Below are 12015 nucleotides of genomic sequence, written 5' to 3'. Positions count from 1 at the left end.
GGTGTAGTATAATTGGCTAGAAAGGCCACCTGGACCAACTTGCAGTTCTTTGGCCCAAGCTGTTCTTAAGCATCCAAATGCCAGCTCTGTTACTTCTCATACACATTCCCTTACACCATCCACTGGTCTATCCTTGGTAGTGTACAAGAATCCACCAACATAAATTCACTAGTCCCCTCCTGTCTGACCTGATTAGTGTTAATATATATATATAAAAAGCTAGAAATGGCCAGAAGGGCTAGGAATATACAGGAAAATGGCTTTATACTATTAAAGGACACTATAGTGCTTATTTTAGAAGCATCTACATATATAAACAGATTGTAAGCTCATTTGAGAAGGAATGGTCTCATGCGTTTCTGGTAGCACTACAGAAATAAGTAGGATCAGTAAATAAAGCATTTACAAACGTACATTCCATACGTATGTAAACTGTGATTTCAAAAAGCCACTATGGATACTTGGAGATGCACATCATGCAGAGACTTCAAGGGGGCAAGGCACTGTTTAACTCGACAAAAATCTACTCGTGCATTCTCCGTTTTACACTGAGAACTCGCATATATGGGGAAAAATGTCTACACTGGTTTTTGCAGCAGTTCAGAGGCAAGAACAGATTTCTTTTTTTTAAGTCTCATTTTGGCCAGGGTTTTGCATAAGTAGTACACTCCTCCCTCAGTACTCACAGGGGTTAGGGGCAGAGCCGGCCCATGAATATTGAAAATTTGCGAATAAATTTTGGGCCGACTCTGATCCACCCTTGCCTTCCTCCTGCATTTCCCCCGGCATCCCGGACTTTACCTGGTGGTCTAGCGGTCTTTCGGGGCAGGAGCGATCTTCCTAAGCTCCTGCCCCATGCAGATCACTCATACAAAATGGCTGCCGTGAGTTCCCGTAGACTCTCCGTGGAGGTCTGGGAGGCAGGAGGGAGGTGGGGGCGATTCCGGTTTTAGGAAATCGTGAATAATCAAAATCGTGAATCCTAAAACCGTGAATAGGGAGGGGGAAGTGTAGTAATTACTCCCTTAACCTCTTATTTTTATAGTGTTACTAGTCATAAGCAGCGCTGTACACACAAAAAGAAATGGGGAGTAATTCTCCCTAATCCCCACCTTACCAATTTTTTTTTTTTAAAAGTTCAGCCTCAGCACATTAATTTGGCAGCACTTTTATGTGGAGATTCCATTAAAACCTAGCATTGCATTCCTACAAGTGTAACTAGAAGAAATCGTGAAATATTTCTGGTACTTTTTAGAGGTCAAGAAACTTCTTGGGATTGGAACAGGGTGGTTTTTTTCATCATCACTTCTCTTTCTCTCAAGTCCAACAGCTGTTGGGAAGGTTAAGAAAACAGCAGCAAACTAGAAACTTCAACTACAGCACTTCCTAACTAAGGCACTTTCTCCCTTCCTAAAGTGTGGATCCTTCATTACTCTTAACACTTCATTAATTTTGAGACTAGAAATGTAATCTAGGAATGGTTTAGATCAGTGGTTCCCAAACCCTGTCCTGGGGGACCCCCAGCCAGTCGGGTTTTCAAGATATCCCTAATGAATATGCATGAGAGAGATTTGCATATAATGGAAGCGACAGGTATGCAAATCTCTCTCATGCATATTCATTAGGGATATCTTGAAAACCCGACTGGCTGGGGGTCCCCCAGGACAGGGTTTGGGAACCACTGGTTTAGATAGACCATTCTAATAACTTCAGAGGACAAGTGTTTTGTAAAATGAGAACCCTAATGAGTTCTGTTACCATAAAAAGATAGTAATACACTTCTACCTTCATATTCGTGGGGGGTTAGGGGCAAAGCCGGCCCACGGATATCAAAAAATTGTGAATAACTTTAGAGCAGACTGATCCACCTCCGCCTCCCGGACCTCTCCACTCTACTTACTTTTTAAAACCTGGTGGTCTAGCAGTGAAGCGGTGCAGGAACAATTTTCCTACGCTCCTGCCGTTTGAAGAGCCGGGAACAAAAATGGCTGCCATGAGTTCCCGAGAGACCATGGGAACTCACAGCAGCCATTTTTGTTCCCAGTTCTGCACAGAGCAGGAGCGCAGGAAAATTGTTGCTGCCCTGCTTCACTGCTAGACCTCAAGGTTTTAAAAAGTAAGTGGAGAGGTCTGGGAGGCGGGGGTGGGTCACCCAGATGAAAACTATGAATAACCGAAGTTGTGAGTTCCGAACCCACGAATATGGAGGGGGATGTGTCAGTTTGGGTAGAAGGTCCCAATGCTTGTAGGAATTAAGACAAGAAAACAATGGCAGAAAATTTCTTTCCTGTCCTCTTCATCTGTATCCTTTTGGGATGATATTAATTCAACAGATGCTCTACAGATTCTACAAAGGTACATTAGTACTTATGGATTGCTAAAATACCCCAGAAGGAGTTTAATGCAGTTTACAATTTAGAAGAGCCTAGTCATATCCAGGGTTTACATTATTTCATTAAGGTTCATGACAGATAACTTGGTTTGTATGCGTACGATTATGGCATAAGGTCTGGACAGAAGATTAGCTATAGCTGGCATTGTAGATTTGATATTAAGGGTTCTGGTTTGTATGGAGCTTGGTCATCAAGATAGAAAAGGGTGGTTTGTGTCTTGTTTAGTTTCTGGTGGTCAAAGCCTGTTGTATTTCTGGGGGGAGGTAAGGTATTTTCCAAATAGATTTTTAGGCCTTTAAAACAAGTTTGGTAGGAGGGGGTGGTCCTTAATTGTGCTGATAAAAGATTGCACCATTTTGCTGCCAGGTATGGGAAGATTGTAGAGTGACTAATTTTGTATTAGATTCCTTTAGGATTTGGGAATCTTATTCTCATATGGTGGCTGATCTGATAATATTTGTCTTTGTGTGATATTTCAATTAAATTCAACATGTAGTATGGCGTTTTGCTATGGAAGATTAAAAAGATCAGTGTACATAATTTAAAATGTGTGTGTGTGGAGGGGGTTCTCTCTAAATAGACAGACACCATTCCCACAAGAGGCACAATAAAAGGATCAGAGGCTCTAAACATGTGTTTTCTCTGTAGATACAGGTAGATACTGTTTCTATAGAGCAGTGGTTCCCAAACCTGTCCTGAGGGACCCCCAGCCAGTCAGGTTTTCAAGATATCCCTAATGAATATGCATGAGAGAGATTTACATACCTGTCACTTCCATTATATGCAAATCTCTCTCATGCATATTCATTAAGGATATCTTGAAAACCTGACTGGCTGGGGGTCCCCCAGGACAGGTTTGGGAACCACTGCTATAGAGCGTACATTAAAGGGGTCAGAGGCTCTCTAATGCTTCAGTAATGCAACAAGTTAGAAACACAGAAACATGACGGCATATAAAGGCCAAATAGCCCATCTAGTATGCCCATCCACAGTAACCTTTCTCTCTCTCTGAGATCCCACTTGCCTATCCCAGACCCTCTTGAATTCAGACACAGTCTCTGTCTCCACCACCTCTTGTGGGAGACTGTTCCACACATATAACACCCTTTCTTTATAAAAGTATTTCCTTAGATTACTCCGGAGCCTATCACCTCTTAACTTCATCCTATGCCCTCTCATTGTAGAGTTTCCTTTCAAATGAAAGAGACTTGACTCTTGCACATTTAAATTACGTAAGTATTTAAATGTCTCTATCATATATCCCAATTTTCTCCAAACAGGACAGTAATTCTTATTTGCAGAGGTGATTTCAGCTATGACAAACCAGTTATTTCTTTGTCAGAACAGTTCTTAGACTTCAGGACCTTTGTGTCCATTTCCAAGCCATTGGTTTGAATTTTGAAGCACTGCCAGGACCAGAAAAATAGTTGTCTTGAGATGTATATGTGCAGGGATTCATTTTTCCTCTGTGTACAACATCCCTTGAGTAGACTGGTGCAGGAGAGTGGCTCCCTCTCCTGTATGTTATCTTGTTTAACTTGCTCAGAAGATCCTTATGGATCAAACTTTGGATTCTTGCCCAAAAATAGCTAAGAAGTAAAAAATACTAAAAAATTTAAATTGAATCAGGTTGGGCAGACTGGATGGACCATTCGGGTCTTTATCTGCCGTCATCTACTATGTTGCTATGCTACAATCAAGCAAAGATATAATCTAGTGAAAAACAGTGATCTGAACTTGGGGCACATAGAGCATGCCTTTGTCCGGAGTCAAGTCAGTCATTCTAGACCATTACTAAGCCAAGGATTCCAATTTCTGGGAGTAACAACCAATATACAGTAGAAAGTCGTGTCTGGGCACAGGCCAAATGCACATCAGTCAACACTAACTCTCAAGTTTACTCTTTCAAAAAGTACAAAGACTAGAGGACAAGCCATGAAGTTACATAGTAATACGAAAATATGCTTTCACTCAAACACGTAGTTAAGCTTTAGAAGTCATTGTCAGAGGGTGTGGTAAATGCAGCTAATGTAGCTGGTTAAAGAAAAAAAAGATTTGGACAAATTCTTGGAGGTAAAGTCTACACACTGTTATTAAAGGAGACCCAGTGAAAGCTATTACATTACATTAGTAACTTTTATTCCGCCAATACCTTGCGGTTCAAGGTGGATTACATAAGAGGTTATCTGGACATTTCCAGAAGAGTTACAGAGTTGAAAGGGTTATTTCGGGAGACTGAAGAGCTTCCTGTGGTGTTATCCCTGGTGTTGCTAGTGTGGAATTTTGCTCCTCTTTGGGAGTCTACCAAGTACTTGTGACCTGGATTGGCCACTGTTGGAAAAAGAATACTGGGCTACGTCAACCCCTGGCTCTGACCCAGTATGGCAATTTTTATGTTCTTATATGAAGACAGGTATAAGGCACCAGATCAAATCATGCCTCAGATGGTTATGCTGAACCCTGAAGATTCCACCGTCTAGTGGTTGAACTGGTGTTTCACCAGACTTGGGTCAATATGGAATCTCTCACGTGATCCTAGTTCTGAAAACGATCCGTGGAATAATTCCACCAGTTGATAGCTCCTGTTGTTGCAGAAACCATACAAGCCCAACGCTAACTTGCAACATTCAAGAGAGTGTCATCCAGATATAACGATACAAAAAAGCCCTTGGTAAGCATACTCAATGTTAAGACAAGGCCCAACTGTACTGAAAACACTTCCCTCTAATGGGCACTGTCAAGGGAATAAGCAGATGAACATTCAGCAGGTTCAGGAAGCAAAGAATCTCCTGGCCTGCCTATATTAGACAGGATTTTTGTAACAAGCAGAAATATAACTTGCAAATAAATGATGGTAAGTTCCATGAAAATTAACCTGGATTTCTGTGTTATTTTTAATCAATATCTTGGTATTACTTTGATAGAAAACAAGATCATGATCTAAACAAAGACCAAGAGCCCAGGCTCTAAAACGTGTCTGGGATAGGCATGCGAGATCTCAGAGAGAGGAAGTGATAATGATTACTGTGGATGGGCCATTTGGCCTTTATCTGCCATAATGTTTCTTTGAAATATATTCCAATACATTCAATCCTTTTATCTAACATGACTGTAATCAAAGCATTACACTCGTGTTGCTGTGGTGTGAACATTCACATCAACAAAAATTTGTTTTAGCACTTTTTGTTTTTGCCTGCTTGTGAGATAAGTTCAAACCCCTTGAAAATGTTTGGACTTCAGAAAGGAAGCTATCCACTATGACCCATAAAAACAAAACCTTAGCGCAGTGCTACTCCAATGGTGGACTGCAGGAGTGCTGGTTCTTTTTGACTAGTGTACCTTAAGGTATAGCATGTCTCTTTCCAGATCAGCGGCAACATCAGCAATACACAAAGGCTGTATGCCAACAAGCCCGGAGCCTGCTCTTTGCTATGTCCTGCTCCCCTTCTGACCCATCTTCCTGCTTCTGCAAGGCAGGGGAAAAGCAGACAGCTTGGCAGCAGATGGCCTGTTCAAATTGCTGCCACCGCTGGTGACCTGAACAGAGAAACATTTTAAGGCAGATTCGGGGGTGGGGCAGAGAAGGAGGAAGGCGAGGAGGATATGGAAAGAGGGGACAGTGGCTTGGTGGGAGGTAAAAGTGTATGGGAGTAGAAGGGAACACAAAAAGATTATATGGATTGGGGGGAGGGGCAGTGAAAGAATTTATGCATGCGAGGAGCTCTGAACTGAGGAACAAGACTATGTTGTAAGTAAATATGTGAATACGAATCTGTGCTAGGGACAATGAAGAGAGAAACTGTTGAATTTATATGATTAAGTATAAAAAAAGGCATAAGACACATGGAGGCTCATTTTCAATGCACTTAAACACAAAGTACCATAGAAACCTATGGTACTTTGCGTGTCTAAGTGCTTTGAAAATGAGCCCCGTGGTGTGCATGCAGTAGTTTGAAGACCCCCCGGTTTCAGCAAGCCGAAGTTTCTGGATCTCCACTTGAAATATCCGAGTAGCCCTGTCTTAGTGCATGTAATCAACAGTCATTGTGAACTTGAAGGAACAAATCCAATGTGCCACCTTCTGATTTAGATCTGAAGGATATAGGCTAACATTCCAGTGCTATCAACTTGGCACCTTCAAACTGCTAAAATCTCCACCAATTTTAACTACAGAAGCTCATTAGCAAAACTTTAAAGCAAATCTGTCTGGTTTATCACACACTGATTTCAAGGAAAGAAGAAATCTCTTTCCCACCTTGTTGAATTGGAAAAGATCCCGTTTGAGTCTCTCTCTCACTGGGTCATGGCCGGGCCGTAGAAACCGTCGCATTTTGGTTTCTGGTTACCTGCATAGGACAAAAAAAAGAGTATATAAATATTCAGAAGTACAACAAAATTGCACGCGAATATTTAACATGGAGTTCTTGGTATTCCAAAACACTGAGATTTGGGGTCTGCCGTTCTGTTCAGGATGTGGTGGTGAAAGTGTTTGGCATCATCTTAAACAATGAGAAAGGGGTAGGTACAGAGAAAAGTGAGACCATGGCTAGATTAAACACTAACAACGATGCACTCAAGTACTGTCTAAAATCCAACCCCTCACAAACTGAAAAAAAAAAATCACTTGCATGGATCCATCTACTCACACATGAATATTGTATAAACAATTTGCAGAGCAGTCTCTCTCTGGCTCTATAAATAAATGCTATGATCTCATATAAGAGAGAATTGAGATGCAAAGGGAACATATGATAGTGCAGTACTGATCAGCACATGAAGATTAAACCAATACAGAAAGCGGCCTTGAGGTAAATTCTCTATACTTATTGCTTAGGTAACTGTGCGGCTCTTCACCCCAGGAAGGAGGAGCCGAGCTGTGTTGCACAGGCACAGTGAGAAGGGAGGGACTCTACAGGTATACAAACAGGTAAAACATCCAGCCAGACCCTGCCATATGTGTTAATTGTTAATCAGTCAGTGCTCATAAAGCAACAATCTGCACCTTTCCACTATGGAGGGAATACACTTGTAGACCAAAGTCCATGTTATCTGACATCTGACAGGGAGGAGAGTGTGGCCTAATGGCTAGAGCTAAAGTCTCAGCACCCTGAGGTTGTGGGCTCAAACCCCGCCTGGGAGATTTCACTTAATCCTCTACTGCCCCAGGTACATTAGATAGATTATGAGCCCGCCAGGGCAGATAGGGAAATTCTTGAAGTACCTGTATGTAAACTGCTTTGAGTGTGGTTGTAAAGCTACAAAAAAAAAAAAAAGTGACATACAAGTCCCTTTCATGCCCCTACCGAACCTATTGTCAGCAGGTTCCGCAAGGTGGCTAGTCTGTACATATGAGTGCAGGTAGCTTGCACCAGTACAATATTAGCATATACGGAATTATTTTGCGCTGGTTTACGCACCAGTTCAGCTTGCATATAGGGGGCAATGCAGGGCAGATCAGTCCTCTTTGTTGTGGTGCCAAATAAAATAAACCTCTACTAAAATCTGAGGCAGAATATGATTCTGCAGCAGGTTACACATCATAGAAGGAACTTGGGCTTAATGCAAGCTTTTGCTTCTAAGGGCACCAGAAATGAGGACAGCTGCAATAGGCACATCAAAAGCCCACTGGACAGGATTTCACAGGAAACTGCAGTCTGTGCCAAGCCACCAAATTTCAGTCACGGATAGGAAATGCCTCTCCTTCAGCAGCTGGCATGAAGAGTTAGGATGCCATGGACTCAAGAAGGGCAGTTCCCAAATGAACTGGAAACCACAGAAAGAGGAGGAAGAAGAAACTGCTGACATATCTACCATCTTGCCCTCACTCCCCCCCCCCCCCCAAAAAAAAATCCCTCGGCTACATAAGATATTTCATTGTACTTTAAGAACAGTGTGAGCATTGTATCTACATTATTTGATTGTTTGCTTATTAGGGGTTTCATTGCTATTATGCTGACATCGTACTAATCTATGTTATTTGAATTTTCTTCCATCTAATATAATAAAGAGCTAGCCGCGCATGCGCCCTCCTATTTTGCGTGTTCCGTGCGTGTAGGTCTGTGGCCGAAGGAGTGCGCATGCGCGCTAATACGTCACCAGCCAATCGCCTCCACAGGCCGGACCACAGCCAGACGGACCGCGGGAAGAGAAAGGGGGGGGAGGAGGGCTTCGAGGGAGCCGGCTGTAGGCGGAGGGCAGACGCGGGCCCAGGACGGACTTGCTCCAGCTGTACAATCCTGTCCCTTAAACTCCCTGGCCGCCTAAGTTATTTTAATTTGAAATCTGCCGCTGCGGCTCCTCTCTCATCTTCCGACATAATATAAGTGCAGCTCATGAGAGGAGCCGCGGCGGCGGCGGCTTTGAAAACGGCTCCCTTAGTTCTTTGCTGAATTTTTTATTTTTATTTTAAAGCTGCCGCCGTGGCTCCTCTCACGATCCCGGCCTGTGTCAGAGAAGGCTTCCGACGCAGGCAGGATTGTGAGAGGAGCCGCATCGGCATCTTTAAACTTAAAAAAAAAATCCAGAAAAGAACTAAGGGAGCCATTTTATCTGCATGCTGCTACGAAGGAACAGGTGAGGGGGAGGGAAATGCTGATGCTGATGCACAGGGAGCAGGCAGGCATGGCAGGCAAGCAGGGGGAGAGGGAAAGGGACTGCTTTAGGGGTAGGGGTGTGCTGGGGGCACACAGCAATCATGGGCAGGGGATCACAGAGCAGGCAGGCATGGCTCAACAAGGGGAGAGGGAAAGGGGGCTGCTTTGGGGTGAGGGGTTTGCTGGGCCAGACAGCAATCATAGGGGGGAACAGAAGGGGGCCACGGAGCAGGCAGGCATAGCACAAAAGGGGGGCAGGGGCACACACCAATCATGGCGGGGAAGAGAAGGGGGCCACAGATAGGCAGGCATGGCGCAATGGAGAAATACAGGCAGACAGGGCGCAAGACAGAGACACAGACAGAAAGAATGACAGACAGACAGACAGAATCCAAGCACAGAGAGAGAAAGGAAAAAAAAACAGTCGTCTAATCTAGCACCCATTGGACAGAGGGAGAACGAAAGAGATGCTGATGGACAGGGGGTTGAAGAAAAGGAACGGAGGACTAATGTTGGACAGGGGGAGAAGGAAAGAGGTGCTGCTGTACAGGGGGGAGGTAAAACAAAGGGAGAAGGGCTGCTGCTGCATAAGGAGAGCAGTGAAGGGGTGGTGGTGGACACAGGGGAGGTAAAAGGAAGGGAAAATGGACAGGGGGAGCAGGCAAGGGGTGGTGATGGACAGCCAAGGAAAAAGAAAGGCAGAAAGAAAAAAAGCGGCTAAGGACAGAGAGAGAGAAATAAATAAAGACAGACACACACACATATGTTCTAGCACCCGTTAATGTAACGAGCTTAAAGACTAGTATTATTATAGTATCGTTTGTATTGTACCATTTAGTGTAGTCTGAGAGCTTGTCTCAACGGGCGTAAGGTAACACGGGGCTGGGAGGCAAGTTGGAAGGGGGAAGAGTGTGTTGTCAGGGAGCATTGAATAGGAAGGTATGCAGGAGATATTCACGCCGAAAGGCTGCAAAAGGATTGGACACGGGAGTGATTGACAGTGCCGGGACCTTGGAAAACTTGGCACCTTACAGGGTCCTCCAGGGCGGCTTTTTCCCCTCCCGTCTGCCCGTTTTTTGGTGGCTACTTGAGAGCTTGGGAGAGCAGGTCTCCCGAGCTACTGGGTGCTGGGGATCGTCTGGCAATGAGCTGGCTGGGAGCCGTGCCTTGGGAGCAGGTAACCTGGTTAAAGGGGCATGAGGTCATGCCACCCCTCAGACTCTTGCTGTTTGTAGCAGAGTTAGGGGCAATATGTTGCTGTATACACCAGGTAGCTCGGGAGGAGCTTGCTGATGTTGTTAATTGATGTTTAATTTGTTAATGGATGTTAATACAGTCAAACCTCGGTTTGCGAGTGTTTTGCAAGACGAGCAAAACACTCAGCAAACTTTTGACTTGCAAACCGAGTGTTGACTAGATTTGCGAGCACCCCCCCTGATAACCAGCATCGCTCCCCCCCCCCCCGCTTGCAAAGGCTCCCTCGTTCCAACCGGCACCCCCTCTCCCCCCCGTCTGGCACCAGCACGCAAGCACAGATCATGCCGGTGCCTAGAAGATCTTCCGGCTTCTGCCTGCCTTGAGCATTCTAATTCTCCCTCTCGCCGAGAATCTCGGCGAGTGGGAGAATTAGAAGTCCTTGAGTATGCGCAGATGCATGCTCAAGGCAGGCAGAAGCCGGAAGATCTTCTAGGCACCGGCACGATCTGTGCCTGCGTGCCGGTGCCAGACAGGTGGGGGTAAGTTTAAGTTTTTCAGGCCGGGGGGGGGGGGGGCAGTTCGCACGAGTGCGGGGGGGGGGTGCCGGTTGGAGCGGGGGGAGCGATGCTGGTTATCGGGGATGGGGGGTGGGAACATATCAAAGCGAGTTTCCATTATTTCCTTTGGGGAAACTCGCTTTGATAAACGAGCATTTTGGATTACGAGCATGCTCCTGGAACAGATTATGCTCGTAATCCAAGGTACCACTGTATATGCAATGTTAATTTATTTGGTATTGTTGATCAATAAATAGAGCTGCGGCTATTTTCCATAATTAAATATGTGGTCTTATTAGTTAGTGGGGCAATGAGGAAGGGGTGGGGGGCGAGTGCTGGGCAACAATAACAACTATCCCGATCCCGTTGTTATTCATATTTCTATAACACGATTGCTCTACAGTGCTGTATTTCTGACATGGTTCCTTCCATGTAAGTCCTATTACTAGGTTTTAATTTGCCATTTCCAAGTTTACCTTGACTATATTTATTCAGTTGGTCATTTTACTACAGTTATGCTGTTAACAAAATTGTAACTTTTATATTAAACTGCTGCACACTGCCTTGGGTGAATTTCTTCATAAAGGTGGTTAATAAATTCCAATAAATACATAAGAAAGCCTCTTAGGGTACTTTTGTGAAGAGCAAGAAATGTGCATATGACAGCTGGAACAGCAACACAAAGACATTTTCACTAAATTTTCAAGCTTATTTTCGCAAAAGGCAAGTTCGACCATGTCTCCCCACTCCTGTCCAAACTTCACTGGCTCCCAGTTCACTCCAGAGTCCTCTTTAAATGTGCCTGTTTAGCCTTCAAGATCCTACATGGCATCCTCCCTCCAGTTATCCCACTCTTCTGGAATTCCTCTAACCCTAATTCCACTAGATCCTCCCAAAAACTGAAACTATCATTCCCTTCTACAAAAGGTATATCCCGCACAGGAAAACTAGGAACATCCCTCCCCTTTAGAACCACAGAACTCTGGAACAACCTCACATCCCCGCTCAGAAATTCAAACTCCCTCCAATCCTTCCGCAAACACCTGAAAACTTGGCTCTTTTCAAAAATCTAACACTTCCTGCTTTTTGGTTCCCTGTCCCTCTTTATCTTCCTAGCTCCTTTCCTATAACCCTTCATTGTAGCTCCTTTTCAATCTAACCCTGTAAACCGTGCCGAGCTCTACGCTTGTGGAGATGGCGCGGTATACAAGCCTAGTTAGTTTAGTTTAGTAAATTTGCTTGGCTTTCATGTATATTTTTGCACAGTGTGTTCCT

The 12015-nt window shown here is 44.4% G+C and overlaps 1 protein-coding gene across 4 annotated transcripts in view; it reads right to left on the bottom strand.

Annotated features, from left to right (window-relative positions):
• LLGL2 (LLGL scribble cell polarity complex component 2) overlaps positions 1-12015 on the bottom strand; it is a 121204-nt gene that overhangs the window by 82650 nt on the left and 26539 nt on the right. For all 4 annotated transcript variants that reach the window (XM_033961151.1, XM_033961150.1, XM_033961153.1 and 1 more), the window contains one exon: positions 6649-6739. In XM_033961151.1, the coding sequence (XP_033817042.1) occupies positions 6649-6723 (75 nt within the window). In that variant the 5' untranslated portion in view covers positions 6724-6739. The remainder of the gene's footprint in view (positions 1-6648; positions 6740-12015) is intronic.

Source organism: Geotrypetes seraphini, chromosome 10 (assembly GCF_902459505.1).
Source record: "Geotrypetes seraphini chromosome 10, aGeoSer1.1, whole genome shotgun sequence".
Taxonomy (NCBI): Eukaryota; Metazoa; Chordata; class Amphibia; order Gymnophiona; family Dermophiidae; genus Geotrypetes; species Geotrypetes seraphini.
The sequence above is the reverse complement of the archived record's forward strand: the minus strand, read 5'-3'. Positions and strand labels throughout refer to the sequence as shown.